Raw genomic sequence first — 26,433 nt, 5'->3', positions numbered from 1 at the left:
TTAGAAATACTCATATTAGTGAAAAAAAATATAAAATATTTAAGTTAAACTGATTAAAATTTCCAAAATTAACAACACCACTATGCTTGGATTGCTGCTGGTTAGAGGAGCTTGACCTGTTAGGTAAGGTCGGGAGTTTCAAGTCACCTCATAACCTTTTAAATTTTCAACTGTTCACTGATGAGTTATTCAGCTCAAGTCATTGTCAATTGCAACCAGTCAGATAACTCTTTGAGCTTAATTGAGTCTTGTCGAGTTGAGACTGAGTCAAGATCAGGAGCGAGTTGCATGTTGACTCGGTTCAAAATCTTGTCAGTCAAGTTCATTTGGACTGGACTTGGCCAAGTTTTTTAGTCAAATCACCAAATTGTAAAACAATGCTCACATTCAACAATAAAAAATCATCAAGTCACAGTCATGATCAGATGATTGTTGTATTTCTTGAGCTATGGGTAATTCACAGTCAAGCCTACCCAATGAACAGCCACAATTCCATGGTGACCAGTTTGATGAGTGGACTAGCCTGACTTTTGGCAACAACATCTACATGGTATGATCCACCAAATGGACTGCTTGGATCTCACACATATGCCATGTTGGCACATCGGATGGCATGTAGATTGGTGCTGTTGTAAAGCTATGTAGGCTTTAGCTTAGCAAACCTCCAGAACTGAATACTTACTTCCAAGTACTCTGATATTTTACCACCATTTTAAAATAGTCAAAATGTGGCAACTCATCCTCATAAGCTGTACGCGTGTGACTATCCAAACCATCCAAACTGTGGGGCACATAGTGAATAGTGCAGGCCTCACACTGATCAAGCATTCCCACCATCCAATTGATGGATATCAAATAGATGATTAAAAGTAAAACAGCGACTGGTCCAAAGGAACAGGTTCTAACAAAGAGTGGAGAAATTTGAAAAGGCAAACTAAATAAGCCTTCGCATGTGAACTGAAGAGTTTTGAAGAAGTATTAAACGACGAACTATGAATTCAATTACAACCTACCAATTCTTAACTGTCCATTTGATGGCTAAAAAACCGGATTTTAGGACAAACAATGTTGAAATTTGGGCTACGTTCCATCCACAATGGGAGCTACACATTTCCACAATCTGCATTGTCATGCCTGTACATATGCAATGGATCAAACAATGTAAAATGACTAACAAAATAATCTCAATTCTCTGTACCAATAACAACCCACCAAATTTGAAAATACGGCAGCCAAATTAGCAAACTTTATATATTTCCCAATTTCATGAATGCCCAAAAAATTATCCATGTCCCCATTGTTGCTACGTGGAGGTTAAATGGTCCAGTTGCAGCCACAAATAAATAAATAGATAGATAACAGAAAAGGTGGAACCTCACCAGTTAGTTGCTATACAGAACAAATCTGGCTATATCTTCAAGTCCAGCCTCCTTGTAACATTCTGCAATTTGCTCCACAATCTCATCCCAAGTACCTTCAACCGATGCCAAGTCCAACAAAAATGCAGCTTGGTCCAAGGCCACCTATGCATTTCAAACAGTTGTCACCTCATTCATTTCATTCTATATTCGACTTAGGGAAACCACCATTCAATCTAAAAGGGAAATCAATTATTGGGTACCTGACCAGGCTCCTTCCCTTTCTTTAAATCTTCACGCCTACCCTCTTCTGAGACCTTCTCCTTTATGTACTCGATTTGCTCATCTTCCCACTCTGCAATCTCAGCAGCTTCCTGAAAAAGAGTAGAGAAACAATGTTTCTTGTATATCAATTACACAATACAAAGAAAAATACACTAACATCGCTAATAAGACCTTACCTGGTATCTACAACCCAATGTCCACCATGGTGATTTCAGTGCCGCCCTGGCAGCATCTTTCGATTCTAGCTTACGCCCAACCCTAGAAGGACAGATCCAAAATTCTTTGAGCAAATGATGATAGTGCCCCATTCTTTCAAATAAGTAAAAGTGGAATTATATGATCCTCAGCCTGAGAATGCGTATGTTATTCTAGGGCCACGGGTCTCTACAAGTACAACTAGGACCCATGATTAGGTGATCCAGACCATTGATCTGATGGGAACTGTTGTGGATGGACTGAGCCACAAAACTCTCCCAGATTGGAACATCCTATCAATCCAGTATATGGCATTTTCTTCCCTGAATTTAAAATTTTTTTAGGTCTATTTCCTCTCTATCATCCATTTCCAGGCGACTAATGTGCAAGGTATCAAAAAACGGCTATGGATGGACATGTCTCATGTCCTTATGTGTTATGGCGTCATAACGGCCCATTCCAAAAAATTCAGACCATAATGGTCCCATAACAATCCATTACGACGAGGCCATCACACATGTATAAGTCCCTTTTGGGTTTTTTTTTTTTTTTAAAAAAAATTCCCCATTTCTCCTCCACTTTTTGACATTTTTCTTTCTAGAACTATTTTTAACCCATATTTTAATAGATTTTTGCAATCCTTGAAGATTAAAACACAAGATACAAGTTGTTTTCAAAGGATCAAAGATCCGATGCCTAATTAGGGAAAATTGAAAAAAAAAAAAGTGTAAAAAAATCTTTTTTACTTGCTTCAAATTTATTGATTCAACATTATATTACCAAATAAACCAAATCTTGCTAGATTTGTGTCCGATTTGGTCATATTCATAGTTTTTTTTGTATATTTGCTAGTTTTTATATAATTTCTAGCAATTATATATATATATATATATATAGTTAAATTTTTAGAGTGTAGATTGTTTGAATACATGTATGTAGTTTAAATATACACATGCATGCACTAAATCGGTGTTTTTCGTCTCTTTTTCTATTGTTTCGATATTTTTGTGATTTCAAGTCAAGTGCTTGAGGATATGCATTAGTGGGATGAATCCCACAGAATGCACGAATTTCAGCCCATTTTTGGGGCATTCGAGTGGTCCTAAATCGGCCCGACACTATTCATCAGAATTTAATTTTAATTTTTCATCAAATTTCTTAAGGAAAATGGTATCAAATGATTAGGATATGCATTAATGGAATGAGTTCCATAGATCGCATAACGAGCCTTTTTGGGGGGCATCCAAGTGTACCCAAATCGGCCCAATACTATTCATCAGAGTTTAATTTTTAGTTTTTCCCCAAGTTTATTTTGTATTATTGATGTTAGATATTTAAAATAATAAATATAGGAGTTTTGAAGTTAGTCTAGGCCTCAGGTTACTAATATCATCAAGAAGCCTGAAATAGTATTCTTACCAAAGAATTGCCCATTACACCATCATAAACATGAATAAACTAGAAAAGAATACATATTTGGAATCCACTCATTTTTCTAATATTTGTTCACATTTTTTCTTTAAAAAATTTGACTGTTACTCCAAAGGCTGGCCATATTGAATACTCAACTAGCATGAGTTAGATATTACGAATATCCCATTGGAGAAATTGTGTTGGGGACACAACAAGCCCTAACACAACTTGTTAGGTGTGGAAGCAACCTCAGACGAAATCACACAATACAAGAGGAAAAGAAAATTCAAGCAATCACAGAGAACACACGAATTTTATGTGGGACAATCCGTCCAGGAAAAAACCATGACACCAAGCCACAAGCAATCCACTATGAATAGAAAGTTACAAAAGATGGAACAACTTACAGATGTGAAAACCCTAGCTTTCTCCCTCTCAAAACCCTTGGCTCACAAGCTCTCATGTTTTTCTCTCTCACATTAACCCTAATCACGAATTAACACGGTTTATATAACCCCCATACAGAATAAAAAACAAAACCGCACACTTACGCGGAAATTGTGCAAACTGCCAATTGAACCGTCGATCAAATCGACTCCAATTAATGACTCATTGATCAAATTGACACCCACTGTCAATCAAATCAAAAGTGTCCAAAAGTGTCTAGAGAGTAAACTTGTATTTTTTGGATTTTCTCAATCGAATCGACCAAGCTGTCGATCGAATCGAAAACCCTGTTTCAACACCAAATTGAAGGCACCCTAATCAAAAATCTCCACCGTGGCATCAGTCTTACATCTCCGTTGTTACAAGCTGTTATCACCATCTCTAAACTTCTTCATGGTGGAACCATCATCGTCACTTCTTTTGTACACTCCATCTTCATTCGTCCTTTGCCAAGACCAGAGAAGTCGAGCAAAACCTGAACTTTGCATGAACCACCTTTGTAAGCATGTTCGTCGGATTTTCACTGGTGTGAATCTTATCAAGAGTAACACCGCCTTCCTCAAGCATCTGCCGGATAAAATGATGATGAACATCAATGTGTTTAATCCAGGAATGATACACAGAGTTCTTCGCCAAATTGATCGTGCTTTCACTGTCACAATGCATAGGCACGGCTTCCTACTGAAGCCCCAACTCATTCATCATTCCTTTCAACCAAACAGCTTCCTTGAATGCTTCCGTCACTACCATCTATTTCGCTTCATTTGTGGAAAGTGCAACCGTAGACTGAAACTTCGACATCCAACTGATCACTCCACAAACAAGTAATCAGAAGTCGACCTTCTATTCTGCACATTACCAACATAATCCGAATCCACGGCCTACTAGTCTCTCAAATTTTCTAAATGTCAAGACGTAGTCAATCATACCTCATATGTAACAAAGTAGTCATTTCACTGCCCCCAGTGTTGCTTGCCAAGGCTTGATATGTATCTGCTCACAACACCCACTGCAAGTGAAATATCCGGTCTAGTACATACCGTGGCGTACATAAGACTGTCAACTAAGCTCAAGTAACGCATACGAGATATATACCGCTTTTCTTCATCTGACGAAGAACATTGTTCCGAAGAAAGACGAAAGTGAGCAGCATGGGGTGTGTTAACCGGTTTAGCATGTTCAAGTCCGAACTTGACCAAGACTTTCTCAAGATATTCTTCCTGAAACAACCATAGCTTGCTTCTTTCCCTGTCTCTATGTAAGTCGATGCTGAGAATCCTTTATGCAGCCATCAGATCATTCATCTTAAATGTATTGGATAACTGAGGCTTCAATATGTTGATTTTAGACATGCTATGGCTGGGGATTTTAGACATGTTATGGTCAACGATAAGCAGAATAACGAATTCCCCATTACTCGGTGATCTGAAGTGGACACAATGATCGAACTCACTTTTGATAAATCGTTGGCTCAATAAGAAATAATTAAACTTTTTGTACCACTGCCTAGGCAACTGTTCCAAGTCGTACAACGACCTTTTTAACCTGCAAACCTTATTCTCTGCTTCCTACACCTCGAACCCTTCAGGTTGCTTAATGTAGATATGCTCTTCTAGTTCCTCATGTAGAAAAGAAGTCTTCGCATCCAACTACTTCAATTCCATATTGTATTTGGCAACCAACATCAATACGAATCTAATAGATACTTGCTTAACCACAGGCATGAATATCTCACCGAAGTCGACACCTTCTTTCTGAGCATAGCCCTTCGCAACCAGTCTCGCCTCTTACCTATCCAGTTTCTTGTAGAAAATCCACTTGCACTCGATCGCTTTCCTTCCAACGAGTAGCTCCACCAGCTTCCTTGTTTCGTTCTTGTACAGAGAATCCATCTCATCATGCATCACCGTCATCCACTTCTTAGCATTTGTATCATCTAATGCTTCTCAGAAGGTAGATGAATTCACATCATCCATAATGAAGGCAAACACAATATTTGAATCATTTCTGTATCTCAAAGGTACCCTACGATCTCTTGGTGGATTTCTCCGGACATGTGGTGGCTCCACCTCTTTATGTTCCTCATCCTGCAGCTCGGCTTCTTCAAGTGTTTCAACTTTATATGTTTCAAAGCCAATTGTTGATTTTTCTATTTCCTTGTACTCATCCTTCCGAAACAAGGAACCCTCATCGAACTTGACATCCCTGCTAAATATGATCTTGCGTGAAATCCGGTCATATAGTCTGTATCCTTTCACGCCATCACCATAGCTGACAAAAGTACATTTTTTAGCCATTTGGTTTAGTTTCTCTCTCTCAGCTAACAGTATATGAGACTAAGTATCACAACCAAATATTGCTAGCCCTTAGTAGTCAACTTCCTGACCACTCCGTACTTCCTCTGAGATTTTGCAATCAATCGGCGTAGACAGAAATCAGTTCACTAAATAGCAAGTCGTGTTTACGGCCTCAGCCCATAACTCATTGCCCAACCCAACATTACTTCACATACTTCGGGCTCTTTCTAAAAGAGTTTAATTCATAAATTCAGCCACACCATTCTGCTCTGGTGTATAACTCACTATGTTATGCCTCATGATCCTCTCATTCTTGCAATACTAATTAAATTCCTTAGAAGTAAACTCTCGGTCGTTGTCTGTCCTCGGAATTTTCAACTTTCGCCCTATCTGCTTTTCGACCATTGCCTTCCATGCCTTGAAAGTAACGAAAAATCGGATTTATGTTTCATAAAATAAACCAACACCTTTCTAAAGAAGTTGTCAATGAATATGACAAAACATGACGACCCTCCAAAAACAATGGGCGACGGACCCCACACATCCGACTGCACATAATCAAGTTGTCATTTACTAACATGTTTCCCGTTTTTAAAGTTCAACCTTGATTGTTATCCGTATATGCAAATGCTCATATATATCAAAATCAAAATTTCAAAAACTAAGAATCAAACCACAATTAAGTACCTTCATACCACGCTCGCTCATGTGGCCTAGGCATGCATGCCACACACGTGCAGGTGTAGTTTCCGCTACAGACATTGCAACTCGACCTAATACAATGCTCTTTGATCAACTTGTAAAGGTTTCCACTCTTCAGTGCCTTTATAACGGTGAATGCCCCTTTAGAAACTTTCAGAATACCTTCGTAACCAGTGAATTTGCATCTGAGTGCCTCGAGAGCTCCCAGAGATATCAGATTCTTCTTCAAATCCAGAGCGTGCCCCACATCGGTCAAGGTACGCTCAACCCCATCATACATTCTGATGTGAACCGAACAAATTCCTATCATCTTACAAGCATAGTCGTTTCTCATAAGAACCAAGCCATTAACACACTCGTTGTATGGGTAAACCAACTCCGATGATGACACATGTGGTACGATGCCCCTATATCCAAAATCCACTTAACAAACGTCAAACCACTCATGCCTTCGCTGGATTCTATTGAATTGGCCTCCTTCGGTGAATCATCTGATTTCTCATCCTTCTGGGTTTTGGGATTTGTACAATCCTTCATATGTCTCATCCTGCCATAATTCCAACACTTCAACTTTCCTTTGCTTTTCGACTTGGACCTCGATCACGACTTCCCCTTCTCTCACTCAGACGATCTTCCCCGAGCAACCAATGCACACATAGTTCCCCACCGTTATTCATTCTCAACTACTTCGACTGAAGGGATGAGATAACGGAATCAAGATTCAAGGTATCCCTACCATGGCACAAAGTATCCACTAGATACTCGTAGGAATCCGGAAAAGATGTCAACAAAATTAGAGTTGTCTTCTTCATTGATCTTCACCACCATACTTGTCAGTTTGCAAATCAGTTTGTTGAAGACATTGATGTGCTTAAAGAGATCCAACCCTTCCACCATATTTAGATTGTACAACTCTCTTAAGATATAGACGATTAGAGAGCGACTTCGTCATGTAAATGCTCTCCATCTTCGCCCATAGGCCCGCGATAGTCGTCTCATTGATGACATAATAAAGGACTTCATCAGCCAAGCACAATTGAATTGCGTTAATTGCCCTCTAATCAAGTTCATCCAAATCATCTTCCTTCATCGATTTAGGACGTTTCGCTTTACCAAGGAGTGCTTGTTGCAACCCTTGTTAAATTATGAAGGCTTTCATCTTCAACTTCTATAATTCAAAATTGTTTTTACCAATGAATTTATGTGTCTCAAACTTCACATTCGATCCGCTTAAGGCCATGTCTCAAATTATATCTAAAAACCCAACGTTCGATCTAATACCACTTGTTGGTGATGCAACAAGCCCTAATACGACTTGTCTAGTGCGGAAGCAACCTTAGATGGAATCACACAATGCAATAGGGAAAGAAAATTCAAGCAATCACAGAGAACACATGAATTTTACATGGAAAAACTCTTCCGAGAAAAAACCACGACACCAAGCAACAAACAATCCACTATGAACAAAAAGTTACAAGAGATGGAACAACTTATAGATGTGAAAAACCTAGCTTTCTCCCTCTTGAAACCCTTGGCTCATAAGCTCTCACGTTTTTCGCTATCACATTAACCCTTATCTCGTATTAACACGATTTATATAACCCTTTGTACAGAATTAGAAACAAAACCGCGCACTTAACACGGAAATTGCGCGAACCGTCAATTGAACTATTGATCGAATTCTCTCCAATTGATGACCCATCGATTGAATTGACACCCACTGTCGATCGAATAGAAAGTATCCAGAGAGTAAACTTGTATTTTTCGGATTTTCTCAATCGAATCGATTAAGCTGTCGATCAAATCGAAAACCCTGTTTCAACACCATATTGAAGGCACCCGATCAACAAATTGTTGGGCATAGTCTATAATGAGAATACCTTCTATTATGATAATATGATATAGTTTGTTTGATTTTTATTTTTATTTTTATTTGCTCTGATTATTTTGTGAAAATGAAGAGTGGGACCAAGTTGGCATCCTAGTGTTGTCCATGCAAGCCTCTCCAAGGCTAGTTTCCAAGCATCTGGAATAAAATAGGAATGTTGATATCTGGTGGGCAGCCAATCTTAAATCTTTTTCCATCTAAGAGAAAGCTAAGATGATCATAGGGATGGTGGTGGTGATGATGGTCTATCATGAAAATTCCTATTTTTAATATGATTAGAAAAATAGCATCCATAAAGCAGACCCCAAATCATCTTTCAAAAAAAAACAAAGGTGGTAGGGGTGGTGGTGGTGGTCTATACACCGTGAGGACCACCAAATCAATGGTCCATGGGCCTCATTTGTACGGAGTACGTCTGGGTGCACACTTGATAAATATATCCTCTGGTGAGGACCATATAACTATTTAACCCAAAAGCACCCTTCTTAAGTAGTCAAAAAAGACTACTACGAACTTCAGCAAAACCTCTGCATTAAACACAAAAGGCCGTCCAAATCCTGGAAAGTGCCCCTTCGCATAGAACTCTCCAGTCACCAATGCAGAAACCTTCCACCCAAAAAGGAAATATATTAAACAAGAGTAACCTCAATAAACCTGCATTGCTAGAATACTCATAATAAGCAAATTGTTAAATCTGGTGACAGCCTCACATGGTCTCCTTTCTCCAAATGTTCCACCACTTTACGCTCTAAAACATCCGGAAAAAAACCAACCTGCAAGGAATCAATGAGCTGTAAAAAAATCTAGTAGGATTGTTCTGGGATGCAATTAGAAACCCACAGCTGCTAATTTATTTTATACCTTTTTTGAAAGATAGACATCAAGATTTGCAATCTTAGATTCTGCATAGTCACCCCTTCTGTAAAGTTTCTCACCAGCAATGGACGAAGCATCAAATAGCTTGTCATTACTTTCCTGAGAGTTGTTCGCATCTTCTTCAACCAGGACTCTATGAATGTATTGATCAACCTACAGTATTTAGAGAACCATGAATGTTCAATGCTCATTTGTCCATTTTCTAAGTGACGAAGGGTCAGATGTCTTACATGGAAGTATAGCCGAAATTTCTGAAAGAGAGGAATTATAGGTTCCTCAACCTAAGGATATGCACGATGCATTTTGGGTTTTCAGTCTCTACAAGTGGGGCCCATGGTTCAGTTTGGTCTGTCTGGCTCCACTGTGGATGGACAATGGAACAAAATCCCCTTTCAATTCATGGCCTGCAAATGTACAGCCAAGAAGAGAAATATCACAACGGTCCACATTCAATTGAAAAGGGCCCAAGATTTGTTGTTGAGATTTTTCCACCTTGGATGTGTGTGTGTGTGTGGGGGGGGGGGGAAGGTACGAACTGAATACCCAAGGACATGATGCATATTATCGTGTCATAGATTATATAACTCCCCTCTAAAAGATGATAGACACTTTCGGAATGCAGGTTAGGTGTCCACTTCTGCATATAATCGGAATACCCAAGGACATGATGCATATTATCGTGTTGTAGATTATATAATTCCTCTCTAAAAGATGCTAGACACTTTCGGAATGCAGGTTAGGTGTCCATTTCTACATAACCACAAGCATTTACTTCAGTTGAATGTGCCTTACACTCTTCGCCAAAAGCCAAACACCATACTTCCGAACTTCCACAACTGGCATCTCCATCCTGTGTAGAGCAGCCAACTATGAGAGAATGATGTAAACGAATTTTGATCAAAGATATTGCTTGACTACACATGAAAGGAAATGAAGAGGAGAGGAGGGGGAAAAAAAGACAGTAGCCAAATGTTCGAATATCGTACTTCGGTGGAGATGTTGGCCATCTCAGCAATGCGGTCATAGAACCTGCTACCAAGGAAAGATAAAAGTTCAATAATGAAAAGCAGATCCAACATTGTAAAAACAAAATGTATCAACTTTAAAATAATTAGACTGAGTAACTCATTATCTAAATGGAACATGTTTTTTTCTTAAACCTGACTGGCTTTCTGATAGAGGAATGGTGAGGGGCATCAACCCTTTCCGGGCACCAGGAGAGACAATGGTTTCACCTGTTACAAGCCAAATGATGCATGAGAACTGTGTTAAAATGATAGCACGAAGCTAAAGCTTTTCTTCTGAATACATCTACATCATGACACAAAAGCTGTCTGATATCAGAGATAGATGCAGCCATTATATACGTAAAACAACAACAAATTCACTTGGCATGTATCTGTAAGTCACTAGGCAAATGTCACCTTTTTACAATATCACCCTTTTTTTAGAGAGACGGAAAGATTTATTAACTATTGATGGTTCATATCTATCACATATGCGGTCCCACATGTCATGAGTGGTCCAGTGGGCCACCTTGGTCTCTCATGTGGTTTGCTATGTTTTCCAGGCTTAAATATGTAATGGGTTGAGGTTTAGGCCCATGGTCCGATGTAATGCAATAACTCAGTGTAGAAGGGCAATTTTGCATTTTTGCTTTTAATGAAGAAAGCCCTGATAATAAAAGAACAAGGCGAGGGCGTGAGAGGCTATCACTGTCCACTCTCTTTCTCCACTCTCTCTCATCTTCCTCCTCTCTCTCTCACAATCACATCTTGAACACGGTATCAGGGCACAATTGATCTGGAGCATTGTTTCTTCTTTCCTCTTCCACGTTTCTTCTCTTTCTTCTTCTTTTACTTCTTCAAGGTGGATTTTAAATTGTTTGGGGGCTGATCTACACATTATTTTCATCTTTGTACAACCACCATATAGTGGGATGTGTAATAGTCTCCTGCGAATGTGTATGAGGCCCACTTTCATATACAACCATTGTGACGGGTCACATTGGGCCATCATGCGCCTGTGGTCAGATCTATAGTCATATTTGAAGACTAAGATACATTTGGAAGTTGTTTATGACTAGGATTAAAGATCAAATATACATGTGGAGATTTTGAAGCAAGCAATGCTATCAATCATGCTCGTTGATATACATTGTCTTGGAGTATATGTTGGGTAAGTTAAACGTTCTTCCCTTGTACGTTTGATTTCTCCTTCAACTAGGGATGTCAAGAATGAAACCAAGACTATCTTTTGTCTCCAAGACAATGAATCTTCATATTACATCGACCAAATTTAACGAAGCAAATTACTTACAACGGGCCACATCTGTAGAGGTAATTCTTATGAGTAAAAGAAAATTAAAATATTTTTCCCCCAAAACTGAAGAAAGTTCAACAAAATAAGAAGATTGGGTAACAGAAGATGCTAAGATTAGAGCATTGTTATGAAATAGTACGGAACCTCAGATTAGTGCAAATGTTTTTAAAGACAGCAAAATAAGTGTGGAAAAACTGGAGGGAAATATATTCAGGCAAGAAGAATTTAACTCATATCAATGAGTTACTTCAAAAAATCTTTGCTCTTCAACAAGGAGAAAAGAACATCAGGGAATACTATTCATCATTGAGATGAATGTGGGAAAAATTGAACGCATGCCAACCATTGTCTATCAATCAAATGAGACCATGAGACAACGGAGAGAGGAATTGCGTGTTGTTAAATTGCTCTTTGGTCTTCATCCAAAGTTCAAGCCTATGTGAGCTCAGATTATTGGAGACAATGAGATCACATTCGCTACAGAAGCATTCACTAGTGTTCAACATGTAGTCAATATAAATTAACTGAATTCGTCTTCATTTGATCGCTATTGCATTTGTTTTAAAAGTAAAAATATTTGAGGAGGCCGTGATATAGATATTGGTGGCAGCCAAAATCGCGGTCGTGGTAATCAACAGTGCTCTCATTGTGGTCTTAATAACCATGCTACTGATATGTGTTGGGATCTTATCGGTAAGCTATCTTGGACAAATCAGGTTCGCTCTTTGAATGAGGGTACTGAGGATTATGTCTCCAAGCCTATCTTCGCCATTTCTAAATCCAGTACTGCAAGTGATACAGTTACACTTGTCCAAGGAAGAGTATGCCAAGCTACTAAAAATTTGCTCCACTCGTACTTCATCCTCCACAATTACTCTTATTCAGTGATGTATGATTTGTCTTGCTTCTTCTGAAAATGTCACCTTTATTATTGATTGTGGAGCTTCCGATCATATAACTAGTAAGCACAGTGCGCTGTCTCAGTTAGTCAAGTCTACATCCACCCATGTGACATTGACGACAGTACTTCGATCCATATGTTTGGGTTGGGTACTAACCATCCTGCTCCATCACTACCATTATCGTCAATGCTTTATATTCCTAAATTTCCTTTGAGTTTGCTGAGAGTAATCTAACCAAATCCTTAAATTGTTCTGTAACATTTTACACTTCCTATTATGAATTTCAGGGTCTAAAGACAGAAAGCATGACTGGTGGAAGACATGAAGTGAATGGACTATATTACCTCAACAGTGGAATAACTGGAGTTGCATTGCGAATAGATATCTCTCCTCATCAATGGCATTCCAAGCTTGGTCACCCCTCCTTAAGTAGTTTAAAGAATCTTGTTTCATCATTGTCATATTTGCCTAAGTTAGAGTGTGAGGCTTGTGAGTTAAGCAAGCATCATAAAGTGTCTTTTCTACCTCATGTCGACAAAAGAAGTGATAAATCTTTCTATTTGGTATCATATGATGTTTGGGGTCCAGTTTGTATAACTATTTTATCTGATTTCAAGTATTTCATTTTCTTTTTTTTTTACAACACAGGGTGTCCCCGCCCCCATTTTGACATGAGACTATTCCCTGCAGATGCACGCAATCACCCGCAACCACGTGCATCGAGTAATGCCGAGAGGGGAGTCGAACCCACGCCTGTAGGGAGCAAACCCACGGTGTTGGCCACTCGCCCAAACCCCTTTCTTTGTGGATGATTATTCTCGAATGACATGATTACACTTAATGAAAGATTGTTATTGAAGCATTTTCTTATTTTAAGGAATTTCATATAGAAGTACAAACACAATTCAATACTAAAGTGTGTATTCTTCGTTCAGATAATGCTAGGGAATATGTATTTCACAATTTTTACCCATATTTTTTATCTTATGGCATTATTCACCAAACTTCATGTGCACATACGCCACAACAAAACGGAGTAGCTAAAAGAAAGGATCGAAATTTACTTGAGGTTGCTAGGGCATTGTTATTGAATTCGAAGGTTCCAAAAATATTTTAAAGTAATGCAGTCTTAACTTCATGCAACCTAATAAATCGAATGTCGTCGTCTATCTTAGATGGAAAATACCTTTTCTGTTTTATTTCCTCGTATTTCTGCCCTTTTTGTTCCTCTTAAAGTATTTGGTGGTGTGTGGTTCATACATTAGTTTGATCATCCCGTGACAAGTTTAAATCAAAAGGCATCAAGCATATTTTTTAGGGGTACTCCCGTACTCAACGAGGATACAAATGTTATATTCTTGTCTTCCGCAAACGTTATGTATCTATCAGTTGATCTTACATTTTTTTTCAACATACCCATATTTCTTTAAGGGAGGAAAGCCTTTGCAATTTGAAGGGGGTTCTATTACTCTACTCATTGTTACGGATACAACAACTTTAATGGGGGAGATGCCTACACAATGTGTAGATCTGCCTTTGCAGTTTTACTCCAGACATTCAAAGCATGGAGATGGAGTGCATACAAGCGTGTCTTATATCAATTCTCCTGCTCTATTAGAAGATCATTGTTACTCTGAATCTTCACCCAAACCGTCAAATGAAAGTGATTTGCACATCACTCTATGTAAGAGTATACATTCTTGCACTCAACATCATATTGTGAATTTCATATCTAAAGACAACGATGATTGGTTGAGGGCATGAAGTGAATGGACTCTATTATCTCGATGGTAGAATAACCACAGCGGCATTGCGAACAAACATCTATCCACATCAGTAGCATTCCAGACTTGGTCATCCCTCCTAAAGTAGTTTGAAGAATCTAGTTTCGTCACTGTCACATGTGTCTAAGTTAGAGCGTGAGGCTTGTGAGTTGAGCAAGCACCACAGGATGTCATTCCTTCCACATGCAAACAAGAGAAGTGATAAACCTTTTCTATTTAGTACATTCTAATATTTGGAGTCCAATTCATCTTACTAGTTTATCTACTTTCAAGTATTTTATTATCCTTGTGGATGATTAATCTAGAATGACATGATCATATTTAATGAAAGATCAATCATAAGTGTTTTTTACTTTAAAGAATATCATATGGAAATTCAGACGCCATTCAATTCTAAGGTATGTGTTCCACGTTCTGATAATGCTAGAGAATATACATCACATGGCTTTAACTCATATCTTTCATCTCATGGCATTATTCACCAAATGAAATGAGCTCACACATCATAACAAAATAGGGTAGTTGAACGTAAGAACCGTCACTTACTTGAGATTGCTAGGGCATTGTTATTGAATATAAAGGTTCCTAACATAATTTGGAGTGATTTTTTTTTAGAGATAACAAAGAATTTTATTTTATTAGAAAACCTACCAAAGGCAGGAAAAGAATACAAAGCAATTAGAAAACCACCCAAGATGAGAAGTTAGTCGTGGTTGATTTAACAAAAGGAGCCCATAGCCTAACAAGATCCATGATTGATCTAATCACCCCATACTCTGTTGAGCTCCTATTCCCGAAGCACCGCTCGTTCCTCTCTTTCCAGATTGCCCACAAAGTTGTCATGATAATTAACCTCCAAATGACTTGCTAAATTTGCTTCCTCCTCCATGCCAAGCCCATAGAAGGGCATCGATTGATTCTGGCATAACCCAAGCAATGTGAGATTCGGTGAGGAAGAAGTCCCAAACTTTCCGAGCAAAAGCACAATGAATGAATAAGTGTTCAATTGTTTCCGCATCTTTCATACACATCAAATAAATGTTCGGAAGGATGAGAGATCTCCGTTGAAGATTATTGATTGTTAGAATTCTCTTTCTCCCAACTAGCCAGATGAACGCCGCAACCTATGGAGGAGCCCCATAGTGCCAATGAAGATACGGATACGAGGGGCCTTGGGAGATGGTCGAAGTGGAGAGCAAACCAAAGAAAGAAGCGACGATAAACTTGCTAGAACTGTGAGCTTTCCAACTTAGAGAATCTTCCTCAGGGGTAAGGGCACCACATGCTTAAGGAGATTTAACAACCCTGTAAACTCTATAGTCTTGTCGTCGGATAAGCTTCTATGGCAAGGAGGACACCTCACCATAGAGTCCCCACAATAAGAGTAGCAATCCGATACAAAGGCAAAACGATCCGTAGCTACATTGAATAATTGAGGGAAGAAATCTTGCAGTGGCATGTCGCCACACCACCTATCTACCCAGAAAGGGGTACGATCCCCGTTTCCAATAGCGAAAGAAATTCCTTTTTTCCCAAGGTGCTCTGTAGACGCAATAGCTTTCCAAATGCTAGAGACACGGTAGAGAGATGACCGATTGATGAACCACCCTCCCTCATAGACCCCATATTTCTGACAATGATTTCCTTCCAAAGGCCTCCCGACTCATTGTCAATCTTCCATGTCCATTTCCCAAGGAGCGTCGTGTTCATTGTGCTCAATTCCTTTAACCCTGCACCTCCCTTTGATTTTGGTTTGCATATGTCCTCCCATTTCAGAAGATGAAATTTCCGTTTATCCTGGGATACCTTCCATAAAAAAATCCCTCCTCAACTTTTCAAGCCGCTTGAGCACTGAAGAAAGGCACTTGAAGAGAGACATAGTAAACTGGCATATTAGAAAACATTGATTTAAGGAGAGAGCATTCCTCCCAAAGAAAGATCACGGCATTTCCAACTGGTTCCATTCAATTCTCTCAATAACCCTACCCCAGAGATGAATAACAGGCTTTCTTAGGCACAGAGGGAGGCCAAGGTTCATGGAAGGGAAGGAGCCTGACTTACAACCGAACACTTTTGCAAGCTTATTCAACTCTTCCGTGGACACGGGGATCCCCAACATTTCAGTTTTTACGACATTAACATTGAGCCCGGAGACCGCTTTAAAGCAGACAATGATTTTCCAAAGGTTATCCACCGAGTTAACATCCGCATTGCAGAACAAAATCGTCTCATCTGCATATTGCAAGTGGATGACCAGCGGGCTATCATTAGAAACTTTGAACCCATAAACTATGTCATTCTCCTCCCCTTTGCCAACATTCTGCTAAGGGCCTCACCAATTATCACAAATAAATAAGGAGATAGGTGGTCACCTTGCCTTAACCCCCTAGTTGCCTTGAAGAACCCCTTTGGAGAGCCATTGACCATAATAGAGAAGGAAGCCGACTGCACCCACGAGCTCATCCAATCCCTCCATTTCTGACCACACCCCTCCCCATCCAGCATATAGTCCAAAAACTCCTATTCCACGTGGTCATATGCCTTTCGCCAATCGAGCTTGCACACCAACCCTCTTTTCTTCTCTCTACACCTGAAGTCAATACATTCATGAGCTATAAGAGCCGTGTCCAGGATATGTCTTCCCATAACGAAGGCCCCTTGATTTTCGGCAATAACTTTAGATAGAACACCCCGAAGATGTAAAGCTAGAGTTTTTGCAAGATTCTTGTAAGGCCCCCCTATCAAACTTATAAGACGAAAATCTTTCATTTGCCTTGCACCTAACTTAGGAATGAGGACTAAGAAAGAAGCCCCCAACTCCACAGAGAGCATGCCACACTTGGCGAATTCAACCATAAATTCCATGATGTCCCCATGTAGAATGTGCCAAAAAATTTGAAAGAAAGCAATTGGGAAACCATCGGGCCCTGGAGCTTTGTCACCACATAGCGAGTTAATCACATCCTTCACCTCCAGGACTAAAAATTGGGATTCAAGGGCAGTGGCCTCTCCCTCCGATATCATTTTGAAAGAAAGAAAATCAACAGGTGGCTTGTTCCATTGATTAGACAAAAGAAGATTTTTATAGAAGGACATTGCAGCGTCGCAAATTTTTTCTTTCTTCGACGTTCTTTCACCACCAACAATTAAAGATGTGATGCGGTTGTTTCTAGCTCAAGCACTTGGATTGCTATGAAAGAACTTGGTATTTTTGTCCCCTTCCTTTAGCCTCACCGCTCTCAATCATTGCCTCCACTTCATCTCCTCTTCCTTGGAACGAGCAGCGTACTTGCTAAGTAACAGAGCAGCGTACTTGCTAAGTAACAAAGCCCTCTTTTCTTTATCTCCCTCTGAAAGATCACCAAATTCCTCCTGGATATCCAACTCATTAATTTCGGAAGCCATTTCATCAAATTCAGCCTCACAAGCCCCGGTTACTTCATTTTTCCAGATTTTGATTCTTTCTTTCAGCATTTTTAACTTTCTTTGTAACTAAAACCCAGCATATCCTTCGACAACAAAGGATTTACACCATTCAGCAATGAGATCTTTAAACCCTTCTATCCCCACCCACGCCAGCTCAAATCTGAAAGGTTTTGGACCCCAATTAGCATAATCGTTCGATTATCTGAAATAGTTATTGGCATCCCATGTTGACAAATTATAGGGAATTTCTCGATCCAATCAGGTGACAATAAAAATCTGTCCAATCTTAACATGATGACGTTCTGTTGGCCATTAGACCAGGTGTACTTGGCACCTATTAATGGTAGATCCACCATATTATGTCTTCCCACCCACTCAGAGTATTTCTTCATACTCCTATTGACTCGGCCCCCATTAGATTTCTTGTGCACAAAGCGTGTGACGTTAAAGTCTCCACCAACACACCACAGAGAATTCCATTTCTGTCTAACGCAATCTAACTCCAACCAGAACTAACCCCTCTGGGCACTAGAACGGGGGCCATACATGACAGTAAGAATGCACTGAAACCCAGAAGCAATTTCCTGCGACAAAATAGACAAAGAAAACGACCCCTTCGAGCAATCCATCTTTTTCCAAATATCTTCATTCCATGCAACAAGGACGTCTAAAGCATCCCACCCTTTGTTCTTAATCCCCCATAAGGAATCAACCGTACCTCTATCTATATTTTGCATCTTAGTTTCCTTAAAGGTAACAACCTCTGCCTTGGACTTCTTACACATCTTCTTAACTAGGGCTCTTTTAGTCTTGCAGCCCAGCACCCTGACGTTTGACGATACAATAAACATTGAAATAAAGGTGTGAAAAAGCCAATCGCTTCATAAATCAAAGTGGTTCATGAGGTTCCTAAATGTGTACAAGGAGCATGGCTTTTTAGCAATTTAAATTGAGCATGATCAACAAGACAACATCATTGACCAAAAACCATTTATGATTCTATATATTACCAAAATGTGATAGGCCATGACTTGTAAATAAAAGAAGGCTAATTAGATCATTTCTTTCTTTAGTTTTGTTATTTCTAATTTATCATTTTCTTTTTATCCTATTGTTCAGACAAGTGATTACACATGCAATGACCTTTCAATTTTATATCATACTGTCTATAATATTTTATTTTCTTCCAGTGGGGTGCCAAAAGTTCAAGACACACTTAAAATACTTCTTAGCATTTAGGAAGGACCTTTCTTCGAGGACATGCCCCATTTGAACTTCAAACCAAATGTATAGTCCAAAAACCACAAGATACTTACAAAATATCAAATTATTCTTGATAAAATAAAATAGTTCATTAAATTTTTTTTGCACAAGAGGAAATTAGGTTGCTAGTATATTTAAATAGTAAAATAAAATAAATACTGCAGAAAAATCATACCAAGAAAACATGTTTTTATAGTTATGGGCTAGTTAACATGAGTTTTTATCTCGCTCAAGTTACAATTGCTCTCTCATGCAACACATGTGCAATTTACTAGTTTCCAACAACAAGCAAATGTAAAGCATAGTCAATGTATTTCAGTACTAAAAATTAAAATTTACATTATTGAATGATTTTAGTTTAAGGAATCAACTTGAAAATCAGTTAAAGTGGTCAATTTTTTCAATGTCATTACTGCACATGATATCCCTTCAACAATGTGAATATCACGGAATATATCAGGAAACGCTGCAAATAACACAAAGTTTCAGGATCAGAGGGAAAATTGTGGAACTTTTTAGTGAAGCTTCGGGAGATGTTAAAAGACACATGATAACACTAAACAAAAAAATAATAATAATAATAATAATAATAATCTTTGCATAATAGCATCCTATTGTTTAAGGGACAAAACTATGAGCTATTGGGCATAAATGATGCAATTATATCTAGAATGAGTTCATATCATTGAAATGTTGTACAATACTAACAATAGAAGCTATAAAGAGGCACAATACTTTAAAAATAAAAAAAAATTATAAAAAAAAAAAAATCAGATTTCCCCAATTTCTTCTGTTTTTCACCTTGGAAATCAAAATTTCTTGCATGAAATCCATTTCAATGCACTAAAGTCATGCATAGACATGGATGTCAACTTGTTTTGTTGTTAATCTATTGAAAGAAAAGAATTTAGACAAAATCATATTTTTCTTATATTTAGGGTTGTCCCGAAATCCCTCTCCTATCGCAATTTCTCCACCAAATTCATGTTTGATACGAAAAAATTCAAGTGGAGCTGTTAAAATACTATTACAAACAGAATCGCCAAAAAAATTTGGGCAAATGAATGTCTTTTTTTCTGAATTTTCAGTGAATTACGCAATTTCAGTCGAAACTTGCAAAATATCACAAGTTCAATCAATACAATGTATTTATAGAACTGGAGCTGTGCCGATATATCGTGATAAATTCAACACCGCACTATATTGGCCAATATCAACAATATTATCATTGGTATCTTGTAAAATTTGTATTCCACCCAATTTCATATCGCACACCTAGGAAACCAATATATTGGCTGATATCCTCAATATACTTAGAACACTAAAAGTGGTTGCGGACTGGAGAAGGGAACACGAAGATAATTGATTGGTGCAATTCAAGCTGGTTAAATAAAAAATTTGAAGATGAGGCCTAGGATCCACCAGTTAAAGTGGCCCAACTATTCCAAGCTTTAAGTATTGATAAGAAGGAAGTATATTAGTAAAGATCTCAAAGACACTTGCATGCTACATAACCAGGTTCAATATCTCAAACCCCTGACACATGAACCATCCACTAAAGTTGCAACAGTAAAATTACCAGCCACATGCACGTCTGTCTAGTACTGTCTAACAGCGAAATTCATTCATGTAAGAACCCATGCAAACAATACACATCCAATAACAAGAAAATGTAAAGGCACATTGTCAACATATTTCTATATAGATCATTTATGATTCAACAATCAGAAGCCAAGTTCTAATTCATGAAGATTTTAAACAAGAGCCAGAACAATGATCTGACACATCAGTGCAACAAATTTTATTGATTGACTTGCAATCAGCATGAAAAAAAAAATGTTCAAGCTCTCTGACAAAAACAAATAGACAGTTTCTGAAATTTATGGTGGCCCAATTTATGTCCATTTCCAGATAGTGCTTAAAAACAAAAAACACAGTTAGTTCATGTCATAGAAACAAATGGCAATTTACCAAGATGTAATGACAACTTGAAACATTCAACTAATGAATTAGTGACCACTCTACACTCTCTATAGAGCATTCTGCAGAATCATCAATGTACAATGGATCTGATTGGGAAGTCAAGCAACTTGTACCTCTTGCTCGAAGCACGTTCAATAAATAATGCAGATGTTCAGGAGGTCGAGTTGCAGCTACATCTTTGATGAATGATACGTGGTCTGTGTTTCATGGCATGAAATGTTAGAGTTTGGAGAGCCTCCGCAATCTGACCTCATTCTCAAGTCGATTATATTTAAGAGGGATTTGGTTTCATCATCATTTAACTCCAATAACATGTCCTCATCCCAACTCCCAAGATATACATTATGAGGAGAAAATCAGAACATAGCTTTTGCCAAATATAACCTTGAACAAAGGTGAAACGAGTACAACTTGAGAGAAATAAATAAAAATGATAATGAAGTTCACCTTATAAGATTAGAACAATAATTATTCTGTATAATTAGAAGAAAGAAAGAAAAACAGCTATCAATTTACAACAAAAAAAGGAGGAACAGACAACCAATGAATAAGTAGGAAAATCTAGTTTAATGTAATCTACATATGTTATATACTATTCATAGTGCATGATAATAATCAACCTATGTAATAGACTACTAGAAAGTGCATGTGGGAGTTTTGTTCTCTCATTGCCAGTCCCAAGCCCAGATTAAGGAGTAGGGTTGTGTCAGGTCAGCAGCCAGCATCAAAATTTTGCCATAACTTTCATAGTGAATCTGGATAATATGACATCCTTTAAAAAAAATAATAAATAAAATAAATCCTGACAATATGACATTTCAAGAGAGTGGAATGGTGGAAAAGGATTCATGTAGCGGACCCAATTAGTTGGGACAAGGCTTAGATGAGGAGGAGGAAAATCTAGTCAAAGACAATAGGAAATAACGACAGGCTTATAAGCCCATAAGAAAATAATATCACAGAAGCCACATCATGGAAGATGATATGGGCATCCCCACCAACCAGGATATGCTATGCTCAGAACAAAACGTGGGTTCTAGTCCTTCAACAAACCACCAAATTATTTCTGTGAACATTAACATGTATGATGTCCCATGCAATAAAGCATCCACCCGGTCATATTGAATTATTGAAGGCTTATATCTTAGTGAAGGGCAAACTGAATAACATGTCCAAAAAGGTTCACAAAATAAGAACCATAAACTACTTGAATCCTTGAGCCTACCATACTATCGGCTCACAACATCAAAAATTCAAACATTCATTCTATGAGATGAATCACTTTAACAAGAACAATATGATAATGAAATGACCAAAGCCTCCACCGTTAAGGTTGACAACTGGAGCAAAGATATTCACAAGTAGGCTAATTAACCAACTAGGTCACTACGGATTTAAGGCATTGAGGAATTGAGCCTGGGATGCAATTTGAGGGCAGCCAAGTTATATGCCTAGTTCTATTTTGTACCATATACAAATGAAGTAAAAACACTGCCTGGATGCTACATGCCAACCAGTCCCAAGTGCGGGAAAAGGAGGAGGTTTGTTTAAGGTGGGCAGCCAATCACCAAACGTTTGCTGATCTGGGTCATTCAGGCCCCATCCAGTTGCGCTTCAACCTGATGTGGATGGAGGAAGGATTTGCGCGTGTTAAAGATTGGTGGAATTCGTTCAGCCGGATGAAGGTTTGTGTTGAAGTCCAAGATTCTCAAAGAGATAATCAAAGAGTGGAACAATTTCCATTTTGGAATATTAGATGAGATGATGTCAAGAGCTCATTGTCAGTAGAAGATATGACACGTACAAAACAATTGAAGGAAGAATACAAAGGGAAGGCTAGGAAAAAAAAAAATCTTGTGATGCCAAAGATCGACAGCCCTCTAGTTCAACAAGGAGGGAGACAAAAATACAAAGTTCTTCCACAATGTCCAGCACTAGGAGAGTCAGTCGGATCCAAGACACTGAAGTGGGCAGATTAAAAAACAGAAGAAGGGAAAACATTGTGAGGTAACTGTGGAATTCAACGAGTGTCCAAAACTGGTTGGTGTGGGGGCCACTGCCTCTCTAGCGAGGAAGTCCACATCTCCCCAGCCTCTGCTTCAAGATACCACTCGCATTATTCTATCAGTTGCCCTCTAAACACCACTGACTTTTAACCCTTTAAATCTCTTAATCAGATCCAAATCAGTAGACCCAAACTCAATCCAATTTAATAACTGGTCTCAAATCGAGGATCCAGAATACCAGATCGTGTTAAACTGGACTGGATATTTCAGGTAGCCGCTGATCCGGTTACCCATTGACAGCCATAACAGCCAGAATTGCCTAACTCCTATGAATGGGCATTGATTTACTGAACTCACCTTGCAGACTGTTTCTCATTTCAACCATCTGTTTGATGGCCCCAGATTGGATCCTCAGAGAGTGAACTGCTTAGTGTAACTTTCAGGTTATATCTCATCCACAATGGGGCCCTCAATTTGGACGGTTTGGATCTAGTTGCATGCATATCACTGGTACAATGCCCATTTGCATCAGTATGGCCATCATGCTGAATAACTCATCTCTACTGTAATTCACAGCAAGGGGAATGACAAGGGTGACATGCAATACCACAACTTCAGTGCGGAGGCTTCCCGTGCCACACATATGGCATTTACCTAAAAACCAAACCGCCCAAACAAGGGGGACCCACCGTCGATTGGCCATACCCCCGAAATTGGATTTCAATAGGCAATCCTGACCTCTGATTAATGGACACTGTTGGTAGAATTTGTACATCTAGTACTTTTCGCCATTACCGTCCTTTAGATATCCTCCAGTTAGTGAGTTAGGATCATACTTCTTATGCAAATTTGAATTATAGTCCATCTACAGTGGGTCCTACTCTTTGAGCGGTTTGGATTCGAGCTGCATACCACATGTACAGTAGGAGAAGCAACCATGCGCTAGAGCAGCGATACAATGCCAAGCACCCTATCATTCCCCGTGAAGGAAATGGGAATTCAGCAGAAGCAGAGGAAACCTCATTTTTGGGAAGAAGCGTGGGTTTCAGTGCATTGGGTGGACTGAGTGAGAATCAAAACGCAAAGGGAAAATAAAAATCTGAAGTTGAATGGATAGTTGAGAGATACCAAAAGAAAGAGAGGAAGGAGTGACGGAGAGAGAAAAGCATCTGGGCCGAAGAATAACTTTGGTACGTCGAAGAAGAACAGTGGAGAGTGTGGTGGCGCAGGGGCCTCCATTCAACGATCCCCCTCCCACCCTCATTTCTCAGTTTTTCTTTTTCCTCTTCTCTATCAACGAGGAAGTCCAGTAGCTGTAGTAGTACCTCTGTTTATCTTTTGAGCGATCATGTGGTACTATGACGAACATGGGAATCATTCGACGGGAGCGGATTAGATGTGTTACCCTTACGACGCAGATTTCCTGCGCAAGGATTCTGAGTGGGCCCACTGAGATGTTTATGAGAAATCCAACCCGTCCATCCGAGCTCATTGAGCTCATTTTAGGACATGCAATCAAAAATAAGGTTGATCCAGAACTCAAATGGAGCACACGAGAGGAAACAGTGGGGATTTAGAAACCACCGTTGAAAGTTTTGTATCGGTGTGACGGATTGGCTACTCCACCTGACACCCGCCCCGTGGCTGGTGGTCGGTGCTCTGTGGGCCCCACCATGATGTATTTGTTTCATCCATTTTCACGGATCATTTTAGAGTGGATATTGCGAATGATATGGATCTAAACCTCAGATGGACCACACCAAAAGAAAACAATAATGATTGGATATCCACCATTAAAATCCTCCTTAGGCCCACTGTACTGTTTATTTGACATCCAATCAGTTTATTGGGTCATAAAGACCCAGAAGGGAAAAAATAAATATCAGGTTGATCCAAAGCTTTTATACCCCAAAACGTTTTTAATAGTCACGTTCATTCAACTCTGTTTATTGGGTCATAAAGACCCAGATGAAGGGAAAAAATAAATATCAGCTTGATCCAAAGCTTTTATGACCCCAAAACGTTTTTAATGGTCAGCGTTCATTCAACTCTGTTTCCTGTAATTTTGTCTATTTAGATTTCGATATACCTCATTTTTTCTAGAGAAATTTATGACTGTGCGACCCATTTATGGCCCATTTAGGAGACTAAACCCACCTCATTTTCCCTTGCGAGAATACGCCCCAGCTGTACGGACACCTTTCCAAAAGTCAAAAATGCCCCTCCTTTTTCAATTTTAGTCCACCGTCTCATTTACGCCCAAAAACACATCCGGACTCGTGTCTCTCAACCCTTTCTCTTCTTTTCACGTATTTTCTTCACTAAATCGTCATATAATCTTCATTTTCTTCACTAAATCGCCATATAATTTTCATCATACTATCACATTACATATTCCGTGTTACATTATCCTCGAGCCCAAGCGCATTCTTTTTACGAATGCACGTGAAATCTTGAAGACCTTTCTCCAAAGAACGTGTTTCACATCAACGCACTCTTATTCTTTTTCTCGAACACGAATTTCACTGAGTGTTAGGGAGTGATTGTAGTTCGCGGTCAACTGCCTTGAAGTTTAAATTTTAGGTAAATTCGTAATTGTTTACATAGAAGACCATGGTCAATTTCACGTGGTCAATATCATGCATTGCTGAGTCAATTTTACGTGACTATCCAATTAGATGAAGTATCGTGGTCAATTTCACTCACTTTCCGGTCAATATACTGAATTGATCGGTCAACTTCATACACTACTTGGTGATTTTCACGCAATTTACTGTCAAATTGTAGTGCGTTTCTGTAATACGACGGTGAATCTGTAGTGCATTTAGTGTAATACGTTTGTGAATGTTATATATTGAATACATCCGTTGCTTTCTTTGAGCTGTTTGGTTTTCCATAATCCAGGTAAATTGCCGTAAAAAAGTAATTATTACATTTTTTCACTTGTTTGGAAATGAGTGAGTAATTTCACGTAGAAAACTGGTCCGAAAATGTTGCCTTAAATCCATGGGCCCACCATAATGTATATAATATATCCGTGCCGTCCATCTGTTTATTTAGAATATTTTGAGGCTAGATCCGAAAAAAATCGGAAGATCTAATGTTCAATTGGCCCACATGAAAGGAAACAATGGATTTAATTTGTCCACTGTTGAAAGTTGATTCTTGTATTGGGCCCACATTGAGGTTTATTCACCATCTAACCCGTTCATAGGGTCACATGGACATGGATAAGCGAAAAGTATAAATATAAGCTTGATCTAAAATTTCTAAGGCCCTCAACAAG

At 38.8% G+C, this 26,433-nt stretch overlaps 1 protein-coding gene across 3 annotated transcripts; it reads right to left on the bottom strand.

The window, feature by feature from the left end:
- Window positions 1–907: 907 nt before the first annotated feature.
- On the bottom strand, window positions 908–24,523 carry LOC131228689 (protein IN CHLOROPLAST ATPASE BIOGENESIS, chloroplastic-like). 3 transcript variants are annotated; one of them, XM_058224532.1, is made up of 12 exons: window positions 24,276–24,522; window positions 21,255–21,338; window positions 10,622–10,696; window positions 10,448–10,490; window positions 10,254–10,311; window positions 9,447–9,614; window positions 9,296–9,358; window positions 9,100–9,191; window positions 1,820–1,901; window positions 1,622–1,732; window positions 1,380–1,523; window positions 908–1,134 (listed from the first exon to the last, which is right to left on the bottom strand). In XM_058224532.1, exons 1-11 carry the CDS (start codon window positions 24,409–24,411, stop codon window positions 1,383–1,385), a joined length of 1,053 nt encoding a protein of 350 aa, XP_058080515.1. In that variant the 5' UTR covers window positions 24,412–24,522; the 3' UTR covers window positions 908–1,134; window positions 1,380–1,382. The 3 variants fall into 3 exon arrangements, with proteins under 3 accessions (XP_058080515.1, XP_058080514.1, XP_058080516.1); XM_058224531.1 differs by lacking the exon at window positions 908–1,134 and having other exon boundaries at window positions 1,225–1,523; XM_058224533.1 differs by lacking the exons at window positions 908–1,134; window positions 21,255–21,338 and having other exon boundaries at window positions 1,225–1,523; window positions 24,276–24,523.
- Between the last annotated feature and the right edge of the window lie 1,910 nt (window positions 24,524–26,433).

Source organism: Magnolia sinica, chromosome 16, assembly GCF_029962835.1.
Source record: "Magnolia sinica isolate HGM2019 chromosome 16, MsV1, whole genome shotgun sequence".
NCBI lineage: Eukaryota > Viridiplantae > Streptophyta > Magnoliopsida > Magnoliales > Magnoliaceae > Magnolia > Magnolia sinica.
This window is presented reverse-complemented; position numbering and strand designations above follow the sequence as displayed.